Below are 27263 nucleotides of genomic sequence, written 5' to 3'. Positions count from 1 at the left end.
GACGCGACGCCGGTGGAAGCCGCCGTCAGCCTCGGCTCCCGGGCTGCCTGCCAGTCCTACGTTGCCAAGCTCATCGTTCAGTTCAGTACAGTGCAGGCTACAGAACAGGAACTGAAGAAGGGCCCCGGTGTAAGAATTTCAGGTCCTACCAGAACCAGCTGCTGACTGCAAGTTCGGCCAATATCGTTCAAAACGTAGTACCTGCCTAAGTTTGGACAAGGTCGTTACAACCCCAACCATCTTCCTCCACAAGGTAAAGGTTGACTCTAGAATGAATGACTCCAGCTCAATCTTGCAACATCACAGCAGCACAGGCAGGACACCGAGCCATTGTGCCATCCTCGTGGCCCATCTGTGAGGACAAGAGACCGCGGTTGCCACCATCTCTGAAATCCGAACCACCACAACTGCCCAACTCAGATAGACGAACACATGATAGGAATAGGATCCAATCCACGTTACCCGTTAAGAATTGAGGACAACCTGAAACATACGAATCGCACAGCATGATCTCGAGATGGTTACAAATTATTCCAGTTCACAAATGCTTTGGCAGCCCATAATTCGCCTAACATCGCTCAAAAGTGTCCTACTACAACACACTGCTTCAAAGGTCCATCGCGTTTCTATTTCTATTTTGGATGACATGATCAAGGCAAAACCTTCCTTTGCTCCAGGAAACGGAAGCAAAATCCCCAAAAAGCGTAACATCAAACATGTCCTGCCCGCTCTGCTCACTGATGATCAGTGCAAAGCTGCAGCCTGCTTCTTCTTCGGCTGCCCTCGTGTGGCTTTCCCTTTCCCTCCTTGGGCGGAGGCCTCTTGCAGCGCTGATGAAGAGCTGGCCTCCTTAGGTGCCTCGGAGCTTTCTGTGTACTGGGAGTACAGAAATTTCTTCACGTTGCCGACCTGCACGCATGACAGCTTAACAATCCTCCTTCCTGTCATCCATTTCAGCAAGATCTTCATGTGAGTCTTGCTGTTCAGGCCACTAATACCAGCATCCTGTTGCAAAATATGCCACTTCAGTGTAAAGCTCTTTGCAAGGCAACAGACGATGGCATGTAACTGTCAAACTCACATGCTATACCTCCTGCTGTTAAGCTAAGCTAAAACAGAGAAAGATGATAGGGTACGTCTAATCAATTTGTGAGCAAGCGTTAAACTACAGATGGGAAAGTAAAGAGATGTGTCATGTGAGAATGAACAGAACGATTGTCAATGTTCACAAGTGACATGAAAACAGTGAGTAAAAAGTGAGAATACAGGGTATAAGGGATTTTGATCAGCTGCATGTGCTGCACACTGTCAATAAGGACAATGAGGATTTCACAAATATGTTGTAGATGCTTAGATCCGTAGAATTATAAAACACATAAAATACACAGGGCACCTAAGAACAAGTGTTATTTCCCTCGCTGGTATATTTTAGGTATCTATACTTCCAAATCATCATCAGCTAATTCTTATGAGCAAAGTAATCCTAATTTGACACCATAAGTTACCTAGTAGTACAATCTTGTTTATATATGAACATATGGTCATTCAGTTGAAAATACATGACATACGGTTCCATTTAATTACAAGCTGACTAAATATTACTGATAGGTATCTGCCATCAGTTACCACCTTTTCACGGATCAAAATCTAAGCATGATAAGTAGCACCTATATTGCACATAAAACTGCTGCTTCAACTAAGGCTGAACAAGCTACACAAACTATGGAATGGAATTAAATATAGAAAAGTTGCAATTGCAAAGATACTGCTATAAAACTGCACCCAAAACCCCAAAGCTGCAACGACTCAGAAGTCGCTAAACTCAAACTTCCCGGGATTCCCATCTAGCTGCTGGAATGGAGTATGCTCCGATCAACAGGTGGATGGCTCAGTGCCACAGAAGAACGATAATACTATCACAGTCTGTAATCTGTTTTTAATTCACTGCCAGTACCTACTATTTGCTTCCCCAAATGCCACTAGCTAGCGCAGTAATTCGTAGTCATTGTCTCATTGAGAGGCCAGGTTTCTACTTCAAAGCCGTCTAGTGCATAGCTGTTCTAATCGCCGCTGCTGGCTCTGAATGACGAACAGGACAACAGACGGGGGATTTCCAGGAATTTGACGAAGGTTCCTACATAGTAGGTTGATGGGGGATAGTAGCGTGTTGCCGTTGCTGTACCTTGGCGTGGTTCCATGTGTTGCCGACGGTGAGGGGCCCGTGGTCGGAGAGGATCTGGAGGAGGCGGCCGGAGATGGCGACAGCCTCCTCCTTGGGCACCTTGGGGTTGATGCGCCGCACATCCACCGAGCGCTTCCTAGAGAAGTGCCGCCGCACCACCTCCCACGCGGCCCCTCCGAACCCGCCGCCACCCCCGCCGCCGCCGCCGCTTCGGAGGAACTGCATCACGCCGCCGCCGCCTCGGTCGCTGGGTCGCTGCTCGCTGGGGTTCAGTTCAGCCTAAGCCCTCTCTCTCTCTCTCTCTCTCTCCTTCAGGGAACGACCCACGGGAGGAAGAAGCCCAAGTGGGTTAGAATAAGGCCCGTGGATTATATGCATTGGGCCCATCAGGCCCAACAGGTGCTTTCTCGGGCGGGCTCGGCCGGTTTGGTCCATTCGCCTTGGCCGGGCTGCCTGCCCCCCTCCTCCTACTCCATCCAACCCTCTCATCTCTCTCCGCCGCCACGGGGCCGCCGCGACTGCGGCCGCCGGGCCAGCCGCCAGCTCCGGTGGTGACTGACCAGTGACCCCGCCGCCGATCGACGAGGAGCCTAGTTACAGGTTAGCACCCCGCAGCCACACACCTCTTCCTTCTTATGCTTCTCGTGAGTTGCCTAGATGGAGGCAAGCTCGGTGGCTGGCCATGGTAGGCCGCTTCAGACCACCTTGAATCGCTGGAAAACGAGCTCAAGATAATTGGATTTGTTTCCGATTGGCTTACTTTACCTCGGCCGCGGATGAAATGTTTGATAAAAATGTCGAATTTTCTGAATTTTGCAGCGCAGATGCTTGGTCAGTAGCCGCCGGCCGCATATGTCAGGTCTCGCCTTTTGCGAGGTTGCCGCCAAGTTGCCGTGCTGGTCGGAATGCTCTGGATCGAGGCTACTTGCTGCATACCGCGTTCGGAGGGGAGCCGTTTCCTGCCGCTGGGAGAAGCCAGGGACCTTTTCCTTGCTGTGGGCATCTCCTTCCTACCGCAGAAACTCAAGGTTCGTTCGCATGACCGAAACAGTTAGATGCAGGGTGTGTGTAATGTCGTCAACGTGGCCGATGCACATTTGAGCAGACACTTAGCGAGATGATTATGCTTATATGCTAATTCTCGTGGTCAGGTACAGATTGTTAGGGTGCTCTGTGTTTTTAGCTTTCGATTGGAATCCTAGCAATCAGTCTCTCTCATGTCTTTCACTGTTGGAAAGCTATGCAGTTCGGATACACCATACGGCAGGACTCAATTTTAAAGTCAAATTACTGAGTCTAGGGAATGTATGTAAACACACCAAGGAACCAAATCTAGGTTCCAAAGTTGGAATCCAATCTGTGCATTGCTCTGTGCCTGCACACTGCATACATCTGAGTTTTTACATTATTTTCTTAGTTTGGCATATCTGTAGTTGTACACACCTTCACTAGAAAGATTCAAAACTATTCATGCCTTAACATAACTAGTAGCACTAGGTGTGTCTGCTTCCGGCATTTTGCTCATAGATAATCCTAAATATGCCATCTCAGTCAGTTCACTGTTAATCGTATGGTTTGAGCAGCAATTGCTCACCCTTTTAATCATGTGCTCTCATTTTCTTCAGTTATACATCGTCCTTTGTCAATCTGCCGACCTGTCTAGAAAAAAAAACCTATCATCTTTCTTTCAACAATGCCTTAGTACATTTACATAAAAATGTTTCATTCTTTGTGTAGGCAGATGCAATGGGCCATCAGGACTATGTCAGATGATAGCAGTGGCCAACCAGGCAATAGCACTCGCCTTTTCAGTGCAATTCAATCTTTCTGGAACAAGTTTTCTGCAAAGCTGAAGAAAGCAAGGAAAGGGCTAGCAACGAAGATCATGTTCTTTCTGATTGGATTTTATTGTGCTACGGCATTTGCTACTGTCATTGGGCAAACAGGTGACTGGGATATATTGTCAGCCGGACTTGCTGTTGCCATTGTGGAGGGTATTGGCGCACTGATGTACAGCGCTTCCTTTGGATTTCTTGGTAGGATCAGGAACATGGTTACCATGTTCAATTACTGGAAAGCTGGGCTTACACTTGGGTTGTTCTTAGATTCTTTTAAATATGAAGTGGATGGGCTTCTTGATTCATGTAACCCATTCAACTTCGAGATTAATATATTCACTGGCCTCTGGTAAAATTCTGTTCCATGTTTTGATATTATTTCTGCCAATGGTTTTCCAACTCAACCAAGAGACAACCTCTTTGTAAGGATGGAATCCAAATACCCACAAACCATCAGTGTACCCGTCGCGCGTCGTGTCCTCAGGAGTGGTGCTATCTAGAGTAAAATCGACTTCATCAAATTGCTGTTTTACTGGTGCTGCAGCGGTTTCTCCTCTTTCCATCAAGCACATGCCCATTTCATCAAGACCTAATTTGCGATCCTCACTGTAGTTGATGTCTTCTAGGATCCAAGGGCCACGCACTTTTTTGTCCAAGTAGCTGCAGCGCGGTATCACCATCCCTAGATGTTGGTTACAATGCCTCAGCACCCACTGACTCTCATGGTTGGAGTTGGATTCATCATCAAGGATCCAAACTTTGAAGCATCGATCCAAGGGCACACCCTGGTTTTTCCTGGACGCATAAGCAAATGAGAAAGAGATGTAGCAGGTTGCTGCACGGAATCGAAAAGAGACAACTTGTGTTTTCTGGTCGGTCTGTCTCTAGTCGCTCTCGTCCTTGCGTCGGAGTATCCAGGTGTGAAGCAAAAGCAGCAGCAGGAGCCCAAATGGGCAATGGTAGGCGTGTGAGTTGGCTGCCGCGGTTGCGTCCCGTTTTTGCAATTTTAATAATATAAAATGTGCTTTTTCACTGTTGTGAACCCAAAAGAAACGTTTACAGAGCTAGTAGGTCCCATGATTTCTGTTCTAGCTTGCTACCTATAGTATTCGATCAAGAAAACTAACCCCCATCTTCTAAAGCATCAAGCGACTTCCTTGTCTTGCTGTCCGATCCTTCTCAACAACCTTCTTCCGTTCCGATCCCTGCATTATTTTGTTTGTTATAGTTTTTTCCTTGCACGCGGGACTGTCCATTTCATCCACGCTAGAATATCCGCTCAGCATCTATGTAGCCCAGCAAATCTTCCGTCTCTACACTCCATCTCCATGCACTCTTTTTATATCGGAATTGCCAAGATCATCGACAGCTGCTGTATCGATCCATCACCAACACAGTGATCGATCCAAGAAGAAAACAACACAACCAATGGCGGGCAAGATCAAGACGGTGGTGGTGCTCGTGCAGGAGAACCGCTCCTTCGACCACATGCTGGGGTGGATGAAGAAGTCCATCAACACCGACATCGACGGCGTCACCGGCGACGAGACCAACCACGTCGACGCCTCCGACCCCTCCTCCCGCGCCGTCCGCTTCAGCGACCGCTCTCAGTACGTGGACCCCGACCCGGGCCACTCCATCCAGGCCATCTACGAGCAGGTCTACGGCGTCGCCTTCGCCGACGCCGCCGCCACCCCCATCACCCCGCCCGGCGTGCCTGCGCCGCCCATGAGCGGCTTCGTGCAGCAGGCGGAGAAGGAGAAGCCCGGCATGGCGGACACCGTCATGAGCGGCTTCCTCCCCGACGCCGTCCCCGTGTACCGCGAGCTGGTGCGCGAGTTCGCCGTGTGCGACCGGTGGTTCGCGTCCGTGCCGGCGTCGACGCAGCCCAACCGGCTGTTCGTGCACTCGGCTACCTCCCACGGCCTCGTCAGCAACGACACCAAGCAGCTCGTCTGGGGCCTGCCGCAGAGGACAATCTTCGACAACCTCCATGACCAGGGCTTCTCCTTCGGCATCTACTACCAGTACCCGCCGTCGACGCTCTTCTACCGGAACCTGCGCCAGCTCAAGTACGCCGGCAACTTCCACCCGTTCGACCTCGACTTCCGGCGCCATTGCCGGGAGGGCAAGCTGCCCAACTACGTCGTCGTCGAGCAGCGCTACTTCGACCTCAAGATCCTCCCCGGCAACGACGACCACCCCTCCCACGACGTCGCCGAGGGCCAGCGCTTCGTCAAGGAGGTCTACGAGGCGCTGCGCTCCGGCCCCCAGTGGGGGGAGGCGCTCCTCGTCATCACCTACGACGAGCACGGCGGCTTCTACGACCACGTCCCCACACCCGCAGCCGGCGTGCCCAGCCCCGACGGCATCGCCAGCGCGCCGCCCTTCTGCTTCCAGTTCGACCGACTCGGCGTCCGCGTCCCGGCGCTCCTCGTCTCGCCGTGGATCGAGCCGGGAACCGTGCTGCACGGGCCGCCGTCGGGGCCGTACCCGACCTCGGAGTTCGAGCACTCCTCCATCCCGGCCACCGTCAAGAAGATCTTCAACCTCGACGGCTTCCTCACCAGGCGCGACGCATGGGCGGGAACCTTCGACTCCGTGCTCACCCGCGACACGCCGCGCACCGACTGTCCAGTCACCCTGCCTGAGCCGGTGAAGCTGCGGCGGGCGGCGGCGGTGGAGCATGCGCCGCTGTCGGAGTTCCAGGAGGAGCTGGTCCAGCTCGCCGCGGTGCTCAACGGCGACCACACCAAGGACTCGTACCCGAACAAGCTCGCCGACAGCATGACGGTGGCGGAGGCGGCCAGGTACTGCGTCGACGCCTTCAGGGCCTTCTTGGACGAGTGCGACCGCTGCAACAAGTGCGGCGAGGACGGGTCCCACATCCCCACGGTGACGCCGTCGTCTTCGCCGGAGAAGAACAAGAGCAGCTTCGCGTCCAAGGTGCTGGCGTGCCTTGCGTGTGGCCATTCCTCTTCCTAAGCGTCACTATTACCTTGATCATCCTCACTACTTGTCGATCTGATCAGTGAACAAGATTACTTGCTTGTTGATAGGTTAGTGTCGCACAAGGGAAAGAGTAGCGTGCAGAGCCTGATTTATAGTGTTTTATTGTTTGCCTGTGAATTATCCTTGCAGAGCCTGATTGATAGTGTAGAATGGTGTCACATATGCATTTGTAGTGTTGATATTGACCGATCCTCCCAATTGCATAACAGATTGACAGTAAATACTACCTCCCTTTTTGTATATTAACAGATTGACAGTAAAATATATGAAACCGGAGGTAGTACATGGGAAAACAACGGAACAAGCAAATCACCAAACACTGGGGCTACGTAGCTTTGTTGCATCTGCTGTTTAGTGCTGCAAGCAATTCGTCAGGTGTAACTTCTCTTCGGAGGATTGGATGACATAACAAAAATACAGCAATTGGAAGTTTGGAACAAGCAGATGATGCAAACATAAATGAATATGAAAAAAAAACACAGATCAAACAAGGGAAAAAAGAATTTATCAAAGCAGGTTAATGCACATAGTAACTGTTAGTAGAAATTCGTAAAGGTTACAACTTATGTTTCTGAGGGAGTACATAGGCTCAGCACTAATCATTTCGAGTTTTCAACAGCTGTGCTAGAAGACATTTGACTAAAAAAAAGTTGCTGCTCTCTGAATGAAGGCAAACGTTGAACTCGAAAATGTTGGACAGTTCTAAAGCATGATCTTGCGCCTCCAGATCAAGAGGCTGAAAGTGGGATTGGTCTCACAGCACCCTGTATGCGACGGAAAGCAGTCTTGATCCGTTCTTTCAGTGTACCATTTACACATTCAACGTCACCACTCCTCCCATCCAAGTGTGCCACATCTCCATCGACAGATATGACAAATTTCCCTTCATCTCCAACTTTAACGTCACCAAAAAGCGACGCCATAAGAGAATACACTACCTTTAGTGCTACCCTTTCCGTATCTTCCTTGGTCTTCGCTGCTTCTTCAACTGGAACTACTTTTGGGCCTTCACGGCCTATGTTCAAGATCATAGACACCACAGAATCAGAGACCATGTCGCTGATGGGATCAGATGACCATTGCAGCGTAACATAGCTTTCTGAGTCTAGGCGAACTGTCACTCGCTCATGCACAATAAGTGCTGGAACATCAGATTCCTCAGTTGCTGACTCCACGCTCTCATATATTTGATTCAGTCTGTACTTTATGACTTCAAAAGAACCAGAATAAGGAACTGCAATGCGCTGAGTGATGTTAGCTGTAGATAACTGTGTGAACACTCGGAGATCTTCAGGAGCCATAATCTGATATGTGAATCCTTTTTTCACAAGCAAGCCACCCGAAGACTCTCCACCTCCCGGTACGTTTTCTGCCAGCCTGCCAATAGTCTTGGCCATTTTCTCGCAAGTGAAATACATCTCCACTGATTGGCAATTCTTGGGGGAGACAATTTTCGTGTTTGTTCCATCAAACTGAGAAATAAGTTTCTGTTTGAGCCTTGACATTTCATTTGCTTCTCCATGTACAAGAATAATGTTGGGTGGCCGAAGTTCATCCAAAAAGTTGCTTGTCTGAGGGAAATCGGCATGAGCTGAGAAAGAGATATAGTGGACCTGCATATGAAGAGGAGCAGTGAGCCCATTAGCTAGCGTCACTTCTCTTGGCTCGTTGATTATGGTCTTTGCAAGGGTCCCCTCCACAACATAGCCTGGAATAACACAAGCATTCTTCTTATCCGTGCACCACTTATCAAAAAGCTGCCTAGAGAGACCACTCTGAAGACCACCTGGACTAGCCATCACCACTGAAGGACCTACATCATGAAAGTTCTCAATGCTATTCAAGGACTCGATATGCTTGAAAATGAAGGGATTGGACTGCGCAAATTGGTTCCGAATCCTGTCATTCATGGAGTTTATGTATGTCTGGTAGACAGACATGCACCTCTTCGCAAGCGGGGAGGCATAGTAGATTGGAATCTTATGGAGCTCTGGGTGCTTGGACCAATACTCATCAAGGATAAGTAACAGTTCTTGTGCTCTGCCAAGAGCAAATGCTGGGATAAGAACACGGCCCCCCTGTGAAACAGTATTGTGGATGACCTCAGTAAAGCGCTTCTCACGTACAATCCTGGGCTGATGTTGTTGTATGCCATAAGTCGACTCAATAATGCAAATATCTGGGGAGAACTGCGGGAGCTCAGCAGCTCGTAGGTGCCGGTCTTCTTCACGGGAGTAGTCACCTGTGTAAAGAATGCGCACACCAGCAATATCCACCATGAACATGGCGGCACCAAGTACATGGCCAGCAGTGTAGCACCAGAAGCGTATGCCATTAACTTCCAATGTCTGGTGGAAATCGATAACCTGCGCAACACTTGTAGATTAATAAAATGCGCATTCTCTGGATAAATTGCATTTGTAGATTAATAAAATATATGATTTTCAGGGGAAAAGGTGAGCAGATATGACATGCTGCACTAAGCAGAGTATCATAAGCAATACTCATTATAAGGATTGTTTGCCAACCAGAGCTGCACTAACATATAAGCACTTAAAAGGGTTAAAATAGGTGCTACCATCATGAGGCGGAGTTAAAGGTAGAGAGATCGAATATAATTTCACTATGGAAAATCAATTATACATCACAGACATAGATTCTAGGCAACAATTTCATCATCTTAAAGCACGCATATTTTCCCCTTATCTAGTACACCTGTCCCGATTCCTGAACAGGCTTCCAAAGAATGTAACAAGTTATCTGTTGGCAATTCACTAGCTAGCTAACCTCAACACATCATCAGGCACACCGAATATTTGTATCAAATAATGCGTGGATCTAAGCAACAGTTCCATTTACTGCTGTGGAAAGGGAAACAACAGACAAGCAAAGGGCAATAGCATACCTCAATTTTCTCCATAGAGCGACCAATGTCACTCTCATTATACAGCATATCCTCCACGGAAACTTTGCTGACTTTGACATAATCCATAAGCAGCAGCTTGTAAATAGCCTTCGTGGCATGGGTCATAAACACCCTGCCCTTGAAGGTAGTCTGTGGAAATTACCCGGGAAGTTTCAGGCACCAAGCAGCATCACAACAAACAAGTCTCGCAGCACCAAAATATAGCGCAAATCTGTAGGCATTACCTTCTCCAGGAAGTACGGCAGCGAGGCTGCGTGATCCAAGTGAAAGCTACAATCATTAATTTCACAAATTAGGCGTGCATACTTGCGGGAGAGGCAGGTGGGATCGGGTCAAAGTGAGAGAGGAGATTACTGGGTGATGAGGAGGACGTCTATAGTGGACGGATCGATCTCGTCGAAGTAGGGCAGCGCTGCCATGCCGGAGTAGGCCGGGTGGATGCCGCAGTCGAACTAGCCGCATCGCAACAAGACTACCAATCAGCAACAGCAGCAGCAAGGAATCAAAAGCAGGTAGGGTTTGCAAGGAAGGGGGGATGGAGTGCCTACGAGGACGGTGCGGCCCTTGAATGTCAAGTGGACGCAGGAGCGGCCGACCTCGCTGCCGGCGCCCAGCGGCGTGACGACCATCTGGTCGCCCTCCCGCCCGCCGGTGGCCGGGCGCTTCCCCGCCTGCGAGGCGCTCGGCGCGGCGACGGACGCCATAGTTTTCCCCTTCCTTCTTTGTCCGCCGGAGACGGAGGGATTTTTGCCTGAATCTGCGAGGGGGTTAGGGCTTTTTGTTGGGTGGGAGAATGGTTCGGGCTCCGGTGCGGGCCGCAATTACAGGATGGTGGTGGCTTGAGCCAGCCCAGCTCGATCAATCTTTAAGGCCGGCCCGTGGGCTGACATGGCCGTGGCTAAAATAGCTTTTTCTTTCATTTTGAAAATTCTCGGAAAGCGATTTACTCAAAAAAAAATTAACTCGCTTCTCGAGGGTAAAACAGTTTCAAATTTGATAAAAATTAAAAAAATATTAACATTTACATCTCCAAATAATTTAGCATGAAAATATATTACATGATTAATCTATTGATATTTATTTTGTACCATAAATATTAGTAATATTTTGTATAAATTTGATATAATTTAAAATTGGTTGACTTCTTGGGAAGCGAGAATTGCATTCTTTTTGGGATGGAGGGAGTAAGAAACATCTGATACTTGAAAACACTTTAGGTTCCTTACTTGAAAACACTTTAGGTTCCTTCTGCGACTGTTTCATAACTGTTCAAAGACGTATGAATGGTTTTCAAAATTGGAGCATGGTTTCAAATTTTGAAAATTAGTAAATATATTTAAACAATTAAAGTTTGGTGGATTATCGTAACTTAAATCAAATTTGTATGGAGTAATTAATTTTTGGCGGGCATGATGAAAATCGTTTAATTCAGCTTCAGTAGCTGTCTCATTTGCAACCCTATTATACTTTTTATATTGCATATAAGAGAATTGTTGAGGTTACAAAAATATGAGCTACGACTATTTCAGTACGTAACTCGCCACATCACCGCATCAGTATCCAGTCTTGACCCTTTTGGCCTCATCATCCTAATGGAGCATGGGTGTCAATATTGGCTATGGTGGGAACAAATGGACGGTTAGGAGCAGTGTGTAAATAAGGTTCTGTTTGGGTCTAAAGTTTAGCGGACTAAATTTAGCTATTTTGGATCGGAACAGGATCCAACTAAACTTTAACTGCAGCTAAAGATCTTTAGCTAGTTGAACCCAGCTAAACCACCTAAAGACCAAAATACCCCATTCATTCACGCTCACCGGTCCCCGCGCCGCCCCTCCCCGCACGCCTTCCTGCGCACCCCCACCCTCCCACGCGCCTCTCCCCTCCGGTGCCGCCTCTCCGCGCGCCCCTCCCTTGAGCGGACTTGAGTGGCCTGCATCTGGCGCTACAAGATAAGATGCACGAGCATGTGGTAGTACCCGCATGCCGGAGCCTTGGTGGCTGGCAAAGCCACCGGCGGCGATGGCGACGACTTCCTCATTGGCGTCGCGAAGCCACCATGGCCGTTGAAGCCGTAGGTGTTGGTCAGCACCGGGATGCTGTCCGCCACCGCACGCATGTTGGCAACCTACCCGGCAGGCTTATAGAGGAGCTCCCATGGGTCCGTCGGCTGATGCTCCACACCGTCCTCCTCCTATCCGGCCACATCCTCCGTGGCGTCCCCCTCCCAAATCCGGAGCTGGAGTAGCGGGGGATTGAGGAGGAGCCTCTTATGCTTGCCTGCTCCGCCCGCCGTTGCCCTGCGCGTCGTCGCCTGGCGCACCGCTAGTGTGTCACATGGAGGAAGATAATAAGGGACAGAGGAGATTGATGCGATGGGTGAGGAGGGGTACTATAGATAAATGACTCTTCAACTAGTATTTAGATAGTGGATCCAGATATCCTCATCTAAAATTTTACCTAGCTAAAAAAAGCAACTAAACTTTAGCTGGGTGGATCCGAACAAGACCTAAAAAGAAGAATGTACAGTAGATTGTCCGAGGAGGAGGGGGCTGCTCCTGCTTTGAACAAGAGAGACAGATGCTGGTGCCACCACCTGCGCCGCCGTGGAGGAAGAAGGCATGCAGGGCGCTCGGAGCACGAAGACTGGCATGCCGTCCATGTATAGGACGGTCGCGGCGTACGATCGAATCTTAGCTTTCTTTCTTTGTTCCCTACGCCTGCGTCGCCTCAGCCAGTCAGCCTGCCTGCAGAGACCCGGCCGGGACCGGGAGTACATGGAGAGGCCGAGGGCCCGAGGCCGATGGATCATGGAGATCGCCTCCTTTCCCTTTCCATGCGTGTCCTTGGGTAGTTGGATGGATGAAAGTGAAACGATGGATCTCCATGCCTGCAGTGAGTGAGTCTGAAAGCAGAAATTAAAGCACACCGCGCGCGCATGGCGATCGGTCGCCGGAAATCAAATCCATCCATCAGAAATTCAGAATTCATCGATCGCGGCGCGCTAGCTAGGTATAGCAGCAGCCTAGCACGCAGGTGCTGCAAAAGCAAAGCCCAAAGGGATGGATGGATGGATTCTACGACGACCTGACCAGAGACCACCAGACCCCTGCTGCTGCTTGTGGCTTCCAGCCTTCGTCTACATAGCTGCTTGCGTAGCTTTTTGGTAGGCGGCCGGAAGTGTCCTACACTGGACACGGATGGTCCCCGGCGGCCATGGCGACGAGAGGAGAGATCGATGGCGGGCGCTTTTAGCATTTGGATCCCCATGCATGATGGCGGCCGCGGCTATAGCATACTCCTAGCTGCCTTTGATGGATGCGTGCGTGCGTGCGTGCGTGTTCATCATCATGCGTGTCGTGGGCATTCGTGTGCAGCGACAGTGTGTACTGCCATCATCGCGCCTGTGCCGGCCGGCCGGTTGGTTGGCTGGCCGGCTGGCCGTGGCCGGAGAGAGAGAGACGACGGCCGTGCCGGGCCTTAAGATTCCTGAGCATTTTGTTATGTCGGAGGATGCAGAGGAGGGGCTAGCTAGCAGCTACTCCGATCCATTGGGCGCCGCGCCGCCCGATGTTCTGCTACTGCCTACGACTACTGCTCGCCTACGCGTCGGCGTGCCGGCCGGAGATTGGCCGGCCGTCCGCAGTCGGTCCCGTCACCGTCCCGTCCGTACGCAGCATGCCGGCCCGCGTCACGTCACCTGCAAACAAACATGACCTGGCTGTGGCTGCTGCCTACCTTTCCATCTGTAGCATGTGCATCTTCTTCTTACTTCTAGCATGCCGCACAATGCAAAGCAATTCCAAAGTGTACCATTGCCAATGCCATCTTAATCCTAGCTAGCTACATCGATCATGCATTGGGGCGCCGTGAGCTCCACGTCGTCGTCATGGATGTGGTTAATTAAGCCACTCCTTATATTAACCAAGACATGATGCCCGCTACTTAAGCCTAATCCACTTAAGCAAGCCCTCGGGCGAGAAAGTTGGGCAACTTAGGTCAGGTGGCCACATGCACATGCATATGCATATGCATGCACGCGCGAACCATAAGTGAACTACTCAGTCTAGTATAATACTCCTAAGCGCCCACATGGTATAATATTATTGACTTGTTTATTATGTGTAGAAGGTGAAACTTCATTTAATTTGAGCAGCGATTAGTATTAAATCTTTTGCTGTTCATAATGACGATTTGTATTTCTTTTACACAATCATCAATTAATAGTGACCGTCAAAGTTTAAAAAGATGGACCTGTATTAGTACGTACGTACGTCGCTTATATGTTGATGCATGGTCAAAGATTAAGAGAAGGTTTAGTTAGTGCTGCATATATTTTCAATGCACGTACACTAGTGATGAAGTGTAGTGGCTTTATTTGTGCATGCAAATGATAGTGCACTAGTATCATGCATCATCCGCCCCACCTGCAAATGATGGAATATTGCTGGAGATGCATGACTGATGGCTGGCCTCATGGCCTCATCTCCATCATGGGCGCACTCTTAATAACCCTCTAATTTCAAGGGGCAGGCACGCGCCATCAATCAAGTAATTAGCTAGCACGATGCATCGGCCTGCTACCTCATGATAACCTCCGATCCTCCTGTTCATCTGATCAGACCATTATATTTCTGCTGTCAGCGTCTAATGTAATCTGGAGGTCCTTCATGGCGCCTCCCTCCTTCATGCACCTGCATTGGCATGCATGTATGTGCCCATCAGCGCGCCCATGTACGTGGTCAGAGATGATCACGCGGAGCGGGGACACGAGCGGGGAGAGATCGACAAAAGAAGAGGCCGGCCTGGCCTGCTCTGGCTCTGCTGCAAATGCAATGCAACAAGGTCAGTGCAGGCACCTACTAGTAGGAGCTAGCGGCCGACCAGACTGGGCGGCCGGCAGCTGCCAGAAGCCAGCAGCACAACAGTATACAGAGAGCTAGCAGCAGCAGGAGGAGATGAGTACTTGCATGCTTGGCTTGGCTGGATGATGGATCATCAGCTGCTGCACGCCGCATGCAGCTAGCACCATTCGGATGGAATGCAGCAATGGATACGAGTGAGGAGTAGCTGCTAGTATAGCGGCACCTACTACGTACTGATGCATAGTACTCGTCTCGTCTACAGGATCTTTCCTTTTACCGCAACAGTACAGTACGTACGTATGCAGTTACAGTTGTCTCCACCACTAAAACGAGAAGAGAAGAAGAATCATATTCTGGTGCATTGCTGAGCCCAGTGGACAGTCACTCTAGCTAGTGGGCCAGGCAGAGAGAGATAGGCAGGCCCAATGCAAGCGAAGCATGCTCGCCGGAGCCATCCTTGCACGGCTAGTACTCTAGCACTGCACTACCACCGAAGCATGATCGATCCGGCCCTTCCTGCTTATTTATAAATAAATGCAACACCACACACTTGCCTGCTAGCTATATATAAAGCAGCAGAGCAGGAGTAGCTATTTATAAGCTAGCTTGCTGCTGGGAGTCTTGAGAGCATTCCATCACTTGTTGCTTGCACACCGTACCACCGCGATCCATCCACACTCCTCCTATATAAGCACTACACTCGTCGTCGTCCCTGCAGCTACCTGGGGGTGCACCGCCGTGACACTGGCTAGTATCTGTCTGAACTGATCATAAGAAGCTAAGAAGCCGACCGCCGAAGAGAGCTACTATACCTTAGCAGCAGGGAGGAGGCGGAGAAGAAGAAGGGAATAGTCAGTCGATCAAGACTACCGGCCGGCCGGAGCAGCAGCAGCAGCAGAAGCTCAAGATGCTGGCCTGCATCGCCTGCGTGAAAGAAGAAGGCGGCGGCCGGGACCGCGATGACAACGCCGGGCGCTCGGCCGGCGGCGACACCCCGACGTGCAGGGACCCCGTCAAGTCGCTCACCTCCCAGGTGCGTGCGTTCTGTCTAGCTCGCTCTTGCCACATCTTGCTCTTCCATTTATTTGTTTCCCTGGCTGGCTATATACCTCCATCCTGCAGTCATGTTCTTGTTGTTTCTTGGTAGCTCCAGTACCTAGCTGTAGCTGCTTGCTTGCGGTAAGACTGATGATATATAGATGGGCTCTTTAATTTCTCTCTCAGCATCGGAGATTCAATTCCTAGGATGTATCGATGGATTATGCATTCATAACTTCTATCCATTGTATAAATGAACTCATCAAATAGTAAAACATTTCAAAGATTCAAAAGTTAATCATAAACACAACATAAGTGAGGGTTTGTTTAAATTTGGATGCACTAGTAACAGCAATTATATATACTAAACAAAAGGAGATTATATTAAGCTAATAAAGCAGCAGGTATAGGATTGGCTTGGCATGATGATTGCGCCAGCTAGCTAGTGGACAAGTACTAATAACAAGGAATAAGCTAGCATAATAATAAGAGAGAGCAGCCGAGCAGGAGTAGTCATCAGTGAAGCAGGCGTGGGCGTGGCGTCGCTTTCGTCGGCAGCGCCCCCGAAATCGGCGACATGTCGTGCAGTGGCCTTCTCAGCTCAGCTCGCTCCGTTGGACCCCGCCGCGGTGGGGATGGCGCTGGCTCTGTGCGCAGGCGCAGCCATGGATGACATCCATGGCTGCCCTGCCCACGGACACGGTGGTCGGGTCGCGCCGGCGCGGCTACCGAGGAGAGGAGATGAGAATGAGAGATTGGGATCGTTGCGCGCGTGTCGGCATCCAGACCGAATCATGGCAGGCGGAGCCGGGGCTTCTTTTGCTTTCCTTGCTTTCCTTTCCTTGGATCGATGCCACTGCCCTGCTCTGCATGCATGAGACTGTTGGCGTCGATCCCGATGCCATATGGCATGGCCCCATCGATCGTCCTCCGTTCCTCTCCTCTCCCTAGGCACCGTTTTCAGCTTGGCCGGTGAATAGTTTCACCCAGCTTCTAATTCATTTTAACTTCAGCTTACAAAACAGTTTCATACTAGAGTGCCTTGTTTTGCACAAAACAGGTGAAGTCGAAGCTAAAAACGGAACCTCAGTCTCCTGTACACTCGCACGACCGCCCTTCCCTTCCTGTAAAATCAGATACTTCTCCATGGCCGGCCGTGGGCTCCATGCTACCATCGTCGTCCATGCCGAGATAGCTGCTGGTAGCATGTGTAGTGTAGTATACACAAAGCTCAAGCAACGGCAGCGCAAGTAAAGCATAATTTAGCAGCACTCCACTGGATTCGAGTACGTACTACGTAGAATAACAATTTTTTCTCCCTTTTTTTGCTTTTGTCGATCTCTTCTTCTTTAATCGGATGATCAAAGAAGAAACGCTAAAGCAGATCGATGAGATGCTTGGCTACCTCTTGCTGAGCGAGTGAGCGCCACAAACAAGAAGAAAAAACAAAAAGAAATTAAAGCGAAAGAGAAGAAGAACGAAGGTCTCTTTCGGCAAAGCCAAACAACGACACCAGAGCAGGCTGCTCCTGGAAGCTCTCTCCCTCTCTTCCTTTTTCTCCTTTTTTGTTTTAATATATCCATCCATGATGCTAAAATGCTATGCTTCTAGATCAATCTGATCGCCCTGCCTTTAAGTTCAAAGTTCATAGCGCGCCTTTTCCCCTCTTCTGTTCACGACCGTTTGTTGTTCCACCCAAGTTCAGATAGTATGGTTTTCAAATTCAAATCACCTACTGTATGTGAAATCTCTAACTATTTAACAGGCTGGGGGACAAAAAGAGCAGTAAAAACTTTGTGTGGTTCGACTGATCATAGGCTTGCAATGCAAGAGTACGTTTACCGGTTAGTTGCCTGCAGAAAGCTCACAGTTAATCATACGAAAGCAAGGATAGTTTTGTCCTACTTGCTCTGATCCATTTGAAGTCCAGCTAAGCATTTTAACCGAACAATTTAAATTACTGAACCACTCTAGTGAGTGTCGTCTGCTGCTTTAATGTATTTAGGATCGGATGTTTCCAAACAGGACTGATCTGAAGAACACGCACATCAAAGACTTTGACGGTCAAAATTAGGGTGCAGATAGTGTAGGCTCAGGCCTGCCTGCTGGTAGATACTATCGCCTTTCACTTTGTGTCATGTCCTTCCATTCCCTAGCTCGGAGATGGAAAGAGAGGCACAAGACATCCTCGAACAAATTCAGGAAAGCACAAAGTGCGGCCATGGACTACTCCTATGTTCTTTTCTGATATATTTATCTTATATATCATCTAAAGAAGCTTTCTTTCAGCTCCAACTTCCTATCCTCTGGCCTTGTACATTTCTACTATATTTCTTTTCTTTTGGCTTTTGGGTCAGTAAAGTATGTAGGCATGCATGTTCATCAGACGAGACTGATATAACGATACATGGCTTCTTCATTGCTTTCTCGAAAGGAGAGATGGATGGATTGGATTTGGGGGTTCAGTAGCAGTACTAGTGCATACCTACAAAATGCAAAAGACATGCTTTATTTGCATTGCACCCGGAAGCAAGGCAAGAATCCTCCAAGCATTGGGATCATCAGTTTATTTTAAATCTTAGTTGGAAAAGAGGCCACCGGGCCTGAAAAGATGCATGCATTGCATGCATGGTAGGAGTATCATCAAAGGGGAAAACTCAACTGTAGATGAAACATACAAGTGAGAGCATGTGTTGAAGCTGAAAAGAGGATAAAGTAAAGTGAACATTGCCAGAGAATCCATCCTTGTTTTAAGTGGCCCTAACTGTACCTCCAAACAAACTTGCTTCTCTGCTTTTTTTTTTGTTTTTACCCCATGGTAGAATAAGGGTTTACCACAGGCATACCATCAAGTGTGAAAACTACCATCAGTCTTCTCCACTACTCTACTGTGACAGTGTGAGCAACATGACATTCTGGGGTCTGAACTGAATAAATATAAGTATAGCTGATTAGGTAGGTATAGGTCAAACAGTGGACCTAAGACAATCTTTGAAAACATGTCATTGCCTGACCCCTAAAGAGGTAACACTAGCAATTCATATTTGACCGGAGCCATCAGGAGATACAGAAGCTCCACCGGCACTGTGACCGTAAAGTGTGGTGTTCAATGGTAGTCAAAGATTAGCCTCTACGGCTCTACCTCTACCTAATGGGTAATGCAGATAAGTGGAAAATGTTAGGTTAACAGCAACGTACGTAGGTCAAAGTGTTCCAGTTCTTATATAACCAAATATGTAGATGATGATGCAGATATGTGCTAGTTGATCGGGCAGCAGTAGTACTGGCCGGCAAAAAACTCTGCTTCAGTGTGAGACCTCTGAATAGAAGACTGAATGTTGCTGGAGATCAGACAGTAAAATCCATACATTTCCATATGCTCCGAAGTCCAAAATAGTGGAGAGGTCACTCGAAATCGGCATACTCTGCTTTAAAATCACTGAACTCTGAAAGAATGCGATTTTCTCTGAATTCTGCAGCCTGATGCTGACATGTGGCTTTGGAACACTGACTGATGAACCATGCATTGCTTCACAGTGACAGTGTTTGAATGTCGATCATTTTACTCTGAGATGCAGTCATGCAAGTGCTGCAATATACGTAATCCACCAGCTGATTGGTTGGTTTGTTGTTGGCGCGCCATGTGTGCAGCTCAAGGACATGGTGCTGAAGCTGTCCGGCACGCACCGTCAGGGCGCGCAGCAGAGGCGCGGGGGATCGCCGCCGCCGAGGGGCCGGGCGACCTCCATCTACCGCAGCGGCTACTACCGGCCGGGCGTGGTGCAGGACGACATGGCAGTCCCCCCGGCGACGTACCTGGGCGGCTGCGGCGGCACGGGCGCGTCGAGCGCGAGCTCCACGCCGGCGTGGGGGGAGTTGGGCGGGCGCGCGGAGGGCGAGGCGAGGGAGTGGGTGGCGCAGGTGGAGCCCGGCGTGCAGATCACCTTCGTGTCCCTCCCCGGCGGCGCCGGCAACGACCTGAAGCGCATACGATTCAGCCGCGAGATGTACGACAAGTGGCAGGCGCAGAAGTGGTGGGGCGACAACAACGACCGCATCATGGAGCTCTACAACGTGCGCCGCTTCAGCCGCCAGGTGCTCCCCACACCGCCGCGCGACGACGACGCCGAGGTCACCATCTTGTCTTCTTCCTTTGGCGTTTCAGGGCGATGCTCACATGTCATGCCACGTCACCATCCTATGCATGCCCATTCTTGGACCTGTCTTTCGTTGCACGCATCAAAAGACGCGATCGATCGATTAAAGCTGCGTGTTTGTTTTGTTTGCAGAGGGAATCCTTCTACTCGCAGTCCCAGGTGGGCTCCATGGCAGGGAGCCCTGCCGCCACCCCATCGCCGGCGCCGCTCACCCCGGACAGGATCAGCTGGGGCGCCTTCGCGCGCCCGGCGCCGCCCCCGTCGGCCGCCGCGCGGCAGCACAGCTTCCGCCCGCTGTCGCCGCCGCCGCCGTCCTCGTCCAACCCTTCCGAGCGGGCCTGGCAGCACCAGCAGCAGCAGCAGCGGCAGAACGGAGCAGCCGGCAAGAGCCCCGCGGCGTCGGAGGCCGCCGCAACGGAGGCGGCGAGGACGACCACCTCGTCGAGGGATGACGTGTCCATCAGCAACGCCAGCGAGATGGAGGTAACGGAGTGGATCATCCAGGACGAGCCCGGCGTCTACATCACCGTCAGGGAGCTCCCCGACGGCACCAGGGAGCTGCGCCGCGTCAGGTTCAGGTCATGTCGATCCCTCCGACTACTTACTTAGTTACCGAACCATTTGTTACATGCGATGCGATGGTTTACTGATGAATGGGCCATTTGCTTTGCATTGCAGCCGGGAGAGGTTTGCCGAGCTGAACGCCAAGCTGTGGTGGGAGGAGAACAAGGAGAGGATACAGGCTCAGTACCTTTGAACCGAATTCAGTTCAGCAGAACTTGGTGATATGCTGTTGGGACACACAATCAGTTAATCTGGTATAAGTATACAGAGAGTTTATGTTTCAGTTTGGAGATGGGGTGGGGGGAGGGATTAGTTTGGAGCTGGGAAAGATAGGAGGGGATCAGTCAGGAGACAAGGAAATGTCAGTCCATGCATGTTTAGGGCACCTGGCAGCCCAGGTAACTACTTGTGATTGGTGTATCGTGCTAAAGTTTTACCAATCCATCCATCGCTGCGTCCAATCCTCTGTTTCATTATCTAAGATTGCTCAACAGTTGGAAATGCACGTACTACATACATATCAGTAATCACAAACTGACAGCAACACAGTTTAGTACATCCAAGGCATGTGTTCTACATACGGTTAGGTGAATCCATCAGAACCATAAACATACAGCTTTACAAATCCTAACATAATGGAGAGCTATAGAGCCAGACAAAGCCTGCGAACAGATCAACGCCTATGTGCAAACATTATGGCGAGTCGCATGGTACCAGCATGAGCAACAACATACACTAACAACCTCAGTTTCATGCAACCGTGCCTAAGGTACGGATAAGACCATGCCTCATGAGATTCTTGACGTAAATTAGACATACATGAAGATAACTGATCTAGGACATGATCAAATTTGAGGTCAAAATTTGGGACCACTGGGGAAAGGTGAAAGTTTTCTATTTTGCAGAAATCACTCTCTCTCTCTCGTTTTCTGCCTGTAAAATTTGGTACGATCCTAGATCATTTCTCTTCAACTCGTCTAATGCTCGCCATAAAGGTCAAGGGGCTGCACGAGTGAGCATGAACTTGATATTTTACCTGCTGATGGGCGTTCAAGGAATCCCTATAGTTGTAAGGGGAAGGCGACCATTCACCGAACAGCAGAAGCATACGGAGACAGAAAATATTCCCTAATCCGTGAGGCACCATCCCTTGCTAGCATACCCTCCAGGTCTCCAAGAATCCTTGCCAGCCAAATCTCCAAGCTTCGCTGGATTTCCTTGAAGTTATTCCTAATTGAACTTAGTGCTCTTCTTGTGCACATTTTGGCTTCTGCTGTTAGCTCATCACCGAAGCTGCTTTTTGCGGTCTCTGCTTGCAGTGCGCTCAGCTTCTGCCTTGTTTCAGTTGCTCGGTGCTGAAGGTGGAATGCTTCTAGCAGGAATTCTGTTTGCCGCTGCGTTCTGAACTCCGAGCTAAGTGTTGAATCACAAGGGTCACTAGTTTGCTGCACAGATACATATTCATTAGTTTCTTTTCCTGCTAAAGTAGTTCATAATAGGACGTTGCTTTGCCAAAAAGAAAAAAGAAAGAAACTCCTGACCTCCTACTATCAACCTAAACTTCCATTAATAGCATGTATAAGACATGGCGGATTAAATGAATCAGAGCATACTTGCATTAGGAATGACCAGCATACTGGGGGTAAACATACTAGAAAAAAAGGTTACTACTGTTAGGCATGATTTCCACTAACAAAGGAACTGTTATTTTCTTCATAATCAATTACCTCACTTTTTTTAAAGAATTAAGTAGAATGTTAGAAAGAAGAGATTTTCCAATTTAAATGCAAGTACCACAGGTCAGGCAGAGACACCTCCCAGCACTACAAATCAAAACAACTAATCTGATAAGTGGCTGGAACTGGAAACTGCTACTGTCTTTGGACAATATATTCACCAAACAATTATAATCATGCACAAAGGAAGCATAAAGTATCAACATGCAAGAATCTTTCATTGTATCCTGGAAAATGAACACTATGGTGATTCAACAGAAACAATCAGGCAAATGCTATTCAGTTGAGAAGGCCTACCATCCGTTTGCAAAGATCATCAATTTTCCCAGCGAGAGTTTGGTATCTTTTCACTTGTTTTCTCATCACCAATGGAATCTTGGATAAATCTCCATTCACTACCTTTTCCAGGTTAATTAATTCCTGCTCAAGCAACCTAAGCTTTGCAGGAACTCCTGATGATTCTACGTCCACCTTCCAGGGTGACTCTCTCCTGTTAAAGAACAATGGCTTAGACTTTAGATGTAAATGATAAGTGGAATTTATCCCATTGCTAGTTCAATGAGCAATGTGCACCAGTTAAACCTTTACCTTGGTACATTATGCTTTGTGTTGTACGTTGACTCAACTGCATCATACTTCAGGTCCTACAAGATGCAAGTTCAAAATGAGCCAGTGCCAAACACACACAAAATGAACATAAATCTATTTTGAGGCAACTATTCAACATCCCTGAAAATAAAATGAACCATACCTTTATTGACAGTTAGTTTTTTCCCAATGTTTTCACAAAGGTTGTTCTTAGGTACCAAAAATGAAGGAACAATCATACATTCTCAGAGAATAACACAAATGATCCTATTATGAATCAACGTGCAGTGAGCAAAGAGAACACCATCAGTCATTTTTCCAAGGATATGGACCGAGAAGATTTAGTTTCTATTTTATAAAAACAAGAAAAGAGCAAATCCGCTATCATTTCAACTCCCTTGTACTGAAATAGAAAAGCAAGAGAAAAACATTGCAGTTTACAGTATACTATTAGCACATTTAGAATTTTTGAAAAATACAGGATAAAGCACCACTTGCACTAGGCTTTATACAGATTGACATATATCCTATAGATTCTCAGAGAGTCTGGCTTCTCATCACCCAAATTCTTGAAAACAGTAATCTGGACTTAAAACAGCATCTGCTTGTAAGACTGTAAGTCGTTCTTTTATCTGAGTTTTTTACTTCATTCTTCAGCTCATCAGCATTGAGTAATTTAGTATAATTATTGGTTATTTGGCACTTGACAACTGATAACTGTGTTTGATAGCCAATTCAGTTTGCAGTATTCTAACTGGCTGCTGGTATTTTTCATTTGTGCATTAGCAGCTATTTTCTTCATATATGGCTACCAAGTAATTGAGATTAGCATTGATGGTAACCAGCGAACACATGTATGAGACAGATGGAAGGAGGGGGAGGGCTTCCAGATGCTAGCAATGTTAGCACTGCATGCACATAGCAGTCATTGAAAAAGTGATTAAAAACAGACCCAGCAAACGTTGTCAAGAGCAAAAAGATATGACAGCTATCACAAGAATAAGACATTCGATATCAGATCGCAAAACAATATCCCAGAGATATGTATCATTGAAATCACGCCAAAAATAATTCAATGCATAATTTCATACCAACTAATGCCCTTACATTTTTAAGAGGTGCACATAATAAGAAAAAAGTTACTAACACACGACCCCTTTTGTAGTGTACTTTGAGTCTTTGAGGCCTCGAGGTACTATCACAATCAACGATATCAAGCACTAGTTGGTGACTTTCCCCTGGAATAATGAATCATGTGATGCTAAAAGGAATGAATGGATTCGCATTAACATAAAAGCCACCCAAACCCTTTTGGGAACACTTTGCCCTGGAGGTGCCCTATCAAGTGATGATACCAAGTACCAATGTGGTTGTTCAACTCGCTGGTAGATTAGCCAGTTGTACAATGTAGAAATTGCAGTTATAAGTTTCAGATAAGGTACCAATGTGATCTCCATATGCCAAGCAACATGTGAGATCCAGCAAAACAACAAAGTGGAAGTGCACAAGAGATAAGTAATGGTTTCAATTAAGAAATGCACAGCAAAACAACACATATGAACATAAAAATCTAAATAGGTATGGCAACTACAATTAGGTGGAAGTGTTTCTCATATATGTGGATGGGTCTAAAGTACCCAAAACTAATAATAATTAGCCCTAAAATCAAAAGCAATTAGGTAGTGCTAGGGGTGCAGATTGTTGAACCTACGGGTGTCCACTGTTTGTGCCCCTGATGTACAGTAACTAGGTCCAGCCCGTGGTCACTTCAGACAGTACAAATCTTCGAGTGGTGCTACTTGCATGAGCAGCAATAGGAAACCTGTGATTCGAGGTTTCCATATCAGCAGCAATAGGAAACCTGTGATTCAGGTGGTTTTCATGGAGTACCTAACAAAAAAGCAGGTAGCCACTCTTGCAGGCAAGTTACCCCACAGATACAGTATCGTATTCTGCAGAGCATGGAGAAATTCCACACTTTCCACTCAGTTCTACTCAGCACATAAACCGCAATCAGAGTGCCCCCCCATGACTTCAACACTCACCACCGGCCACTGGGAAAAAAAATCATCAGATTGCTTCCATCACAGCCAACCACTTCCCACCGGCACCTAAACATTCCTAGATAACGGCCATATAAGTTACCCTCCCCAGAATAATCCCTGTCGAGCACGATCACGACCACATAGCCACCACTGGCCATGGAGGACTGGCTCTTCTACTCTCTCACCATGCTGCTCTGCCTCCTCTGCTCGCTCCTGCTGCGTGCCCGTGCCCGCAGTCCAAGCAAGATCAATGCCACCGACGAATCCCTCCCTCCTCTCCCACCCGGTCCGGCGCCACTGCCGGTGGTGGGCCCGCTCCTCTTCCTAGCCCGCCGTGACTTCGACATGGAGCCCATGCTCCGTCGCATCACGCGGGAGTACGGTCCGGTCTTCACCTTCGCGCCACTCGGGAAGGCGCGTCCCACCATCTTCGTGGCAGCCCGTGGGGCTGTGCATCGTGCGCTTGTGCAGCGCGGAGTGATGTTCGCCTCCCGCCCGCCTGTGACAGCCTCGGGCATCGTGCTCACTAGTGGGGGCCGCAACATCAGCTCCTCCCCCTACGGCACCACGTGGCGTACGCTGCGGCGGAACCTTGCAGCGGGTGTGCTCAACCCGGCACGACTCCGGGCATTCTCCCCCGCACGGCGGTGGGTGCTTGACATCCTTGTCTCCCGTGTCCGCACGGACGGAGGGAACGGGGAACGCCCTGTCACCGTGATGGAGCCGTTCCAGTACGCCATGTTTTGCCTCCTGGTGTACATGTGCTTTGGCGACCACCTCGAGGACGCGCGCGTGCGAGACATCGAGGCCACACAGCGGGAGCTGCTCAGCAACTTCCTCAGCTTCCAAGTCTTCTCCTTTGTGCCGGCGGTCACCAAGATCGTGTTCCGACGGCGATGGGAGAAGCTCATCTTGCTGCGGCGGCGGCAGGAAGAGCTTTTTGTACCGCTGATTCAAGCAAGGAGGGAGGCTGGTGCAGACGGAGACTGCTACGTGGATTCCATGGTGAAGCTGATCATCCCCGAGGACAGCGGCAGAACGCTCACGGACGACGAGATCGTGAGCCTCTGCTCCGAGTTCCTTAGCGCTGGCACCGACACCACGGCCACCACACTGCAGTGGATCCTAGCGAACTTGGTCAAGAACCAAGCAATGCAGGATAGGCTGCGGGACGAGGTGGCTAGCTCCGTCGGTGCCAATGGCAAGGTGCGAGAGGACAACCTGCAAGCGATGCCGTACCTCAAGGCTGTGGTGTTGGAGGGGCTCCGACGCCATCCACCGGGCCACTACGTGCTCCCACACGCCGTGCACGAGGACACGACGTTGGACGGGTACCGTGTGCCCGCTGGCACACCTGTGAACTTTGCGGTGGGCGACATCGGCCTAGACGAGGAGGTGTGGGATGCACCCTCGGAGTTTCGGCCGGAGCGGTTCCTACCCGGCGGGGAAGGGGAGGAAGTGGACCTAACGGGGAGCAAGGAGATCAAGATGATACCATTCGGTGCCGGGCGGAGGGTCTGCCCTGGCATGGCGCTGGCGCTACTACACCTCGAGTACTTCGTAGCCAACCTTGTGAGGGAGTTCAAGTGGCTCGAGGCCGATGGCGAAGACGTGGACCTCACTGAGAAGCTCGAGTTCACTGTGGTCATGAAGCGGCCGCTCAAGGCCAGGGCCGTGCCGTTGCGATCACCGTCTGTTGTTGCAGCTGCTTGATAGATCAAGCTTACTCTTCTCTCTAGCATGGGAATGGATTGGGAAGAGTGCGCATCTCCTTACCATTACATATACCCAACGATTATGGTAATCAAATTAAGTTTCTCTTGTTCTTTTGGGTGTGTACTAGCAGTCATAGCAACCTTAAGCTCAATTAGTTTGTACAATAAGGCAGCAACTAGTAAATATTTAGTACACTAGTACGAAGCATTATTTATAGAGGGCATTCAGCTATGTTAAATGGAATGCAGCAGCAACATCATCCAGCCAATAGGGAGCTCTTATGGTCCTGGTGTGTATCGCGTACTCTCCATTGCCATGATTTGTTTGCATCACCATCCTCACTCATGCCAATGCCACGCATCATGATTATAAGCTGAGGTCCATTGGCCTTGGCGAAAAGAAACTAATAAAAAGAGAAAGGGCCCGGTTTTGTGGTGGTAGAAAAAGGGACTGAATGTATTACCTCTGCTCCTAAATATTTGATGTTGAACTAACCGTCATCAAAAGGGATACAGTATGTGTGGTTGGGCCAAGGTTGCTTATAGCACAGTAGACAGAACTATTATATGCAAACAGACCTCCCCCTCCCTCCACATCAC

The 27263-nt window shown here is 49.1% G+C and overlaps 7 protein-coding genes across 8 annotated transcripts in view; 4 read left to right on the top strand and 3 right to left on the bottom strand.

Moving 5' to 3' along the window:
* Nucleotides 1-436: 436 nt before the first annotated feature.
* On the bottom strand, nucleotides 437-2470 carry LOC101772933. The gene is made up of 2 exons (XM_004980956.4): nucleotides 2183-2470; nucleotides 437-1005 (listed from the first exon to the last, which is right to left on the bottom strand). Exons 1-2 carry the CDS (start codon nucleotides 2405-2407, stop codon nucleotides 745-747), a joined length of 486 nt encoding a protein of 161 aa, XP_004981013.1. The 5' UTR covers nucleotides 2408-2470; the 3' UTR covers nucleotides 437-744.
* A 168-nt stretch (nucleotides 2471-2638) lies between these two features.
* On the top strand, nucleotides 2639-4398 carry LOC101773350 (ycf20-like protein). 2 transcript variants are annotated; one of them, XM_004980957.3, is made up of 3 exons: nucleotides 2639-2782; nucleotides 3002-3210; nucleotides 3920-4398. In XM_004980957.3, exons 2-3 carry the CDS (start codon nucleotides 3035-3037, stop codon nucleotides 4371-4373), a joined length of 630 nt encoding a protein of 209 aa, XP_004981014.1. In that variant the 5' UTR covers nucleotides 2639-2782; nucleotides 3002-3034; the 3' UTR covers nucleotides 4374-4398. The 2 variants fall into 2 exon arrangements, with proteins under 2 accessions (XP_004981014.1, XP_022678582.1); XM_022822847.1 differs by lacking the exon at nucleotides 2639-2782 and having other exon boundaries at nucleotides 3079-3210; nucleotides 3924-4398.
* Nucleotides 4399-5120: 722 nt separating this feature from the next.
* On the top strand, nucleotides 5121-7272 carry LOC101774034 (non-specific phospholipase C4). The gene has a single exon (XM_004980959.4). It carries the CDS (start codon nucleotides 5449-5451, stop codon nucleotides 7003-7005), a length of 1557 nt encoding a protein of 518 aa, XP_004981016.1. The 5' UTR covers nucleotides 5121-5448; the 3' UTR covers nucleotides 7006-7272.
* A 245-nt stretch (nucleotides 7273-7517) lies between these two features.
* On the bottom strand, nucleotides 7518-10715 carry LOC101772119 (cleavage and polyadenylation specificity factor subunit 3-I). Its single transcript, XM_004980954.3, has 5 exons — nucleotides 10507-10715; nucleotides 10313-10410; nucleotides 10183-10228; nucleotides 9938-10087; nucleotides 7518-9398 (listed from the first exon to the last, which is right to left on the bottom strand). The coding sequence occupies exons 1-5, from the start codon at nucleotides 10660-10662 to the stop codon at nucleotides 7761-7763; spliced, it is 2088 nt and encodes a 695-aa protein (XP_004981011.1). The 5' UTR covers nucleotides 10663-10715; the 3' UTR covers nucleotides 7518-7760.
* A 4684-nt stretch (nucleotides 10716-15399) lies between these two features.
* Nucleotides 15400-21025, top strand: LOC101770932 (protein Brevis radix-like 4). Its single transcript, XM_004980951.3, has 4 exons — nucleotides 15400-15853; nucleotides 19510-19989; nucleotides 20148-20593; nucleotides 20694-21025. The coding sequence occupies exons 1-4, from the start codon at nucleotides 15728-15730 to the stop codon at nucleotides 20770-20772; spliced, it is 1131 nt and encodes a 376-aa protein (XP_004981008.1). The 5' UTR covers nucleotides 15400-15727; the 3' UTR covers nucleotides 20773-21025.
* A 108-nt stretch (nucleotides 21026-21133) lies between these two features.
* LOC101771716 overlaps nucleotides 21134-27263 on the bottom strand; it is an 8434-nt gene continuing 2304 nt past the window's right edge. Inside the window, exons 2-4 of the mRNA XM_004980953.2 lie at nucleotides 22904-22959; nucleotides 22613-22805; nucleotides 21134-22024 (exon numbers count right to left, since the gene is read on the bottom strand). Coding sequence (XP_004981010.1) covers nucleotides 21668-22024; nucleotides 22613-22805; nucleotides 22904-22959 — 606 coding nt within the window. The 3' untranslated portion in view covers nucleotides 21134-21667. The remainder of the gene's footprint in view (nucleotides 22025-22612; nucleotides 22806-22903; nucleotides 22960-27263) is intronic.
* Nucleotides 22966-27238, top strand: LOC101771322 (cytochrome P450 89A2). The gene has a single exon (XM_004980952.2). It carries the CDS (start codon nucleotides 25105-25107, stop codon nucleotides 26659-26661), a length of 1557 nt encoding a protein of 518 aa, XP_004981009.1. The 5' UTR covers nucleotides 22966-25104; the 3' UTR covers nucleotides 26662-27238.

The sequence above is a fragment of the Setaria italica genome, chromosome IX, assembly GCF_000263155.2.
Source record: "Setaria italica strain Yugu1 chromosome IX, Setaria_italica_v2.0, whole genome shotgun sequence".
In the NCBI taxonomy this organism is placed as follows: Eukaryota; Viridiplantae; Streptophyta; class Magnoliopsida; order Poales; family Poaceae; genus Setaria; species Setaria italica.
Note: the sequence above shows the minus strand (reverse complement) of the source record. Positions and strands in the feature narration are given on the sequence as shown.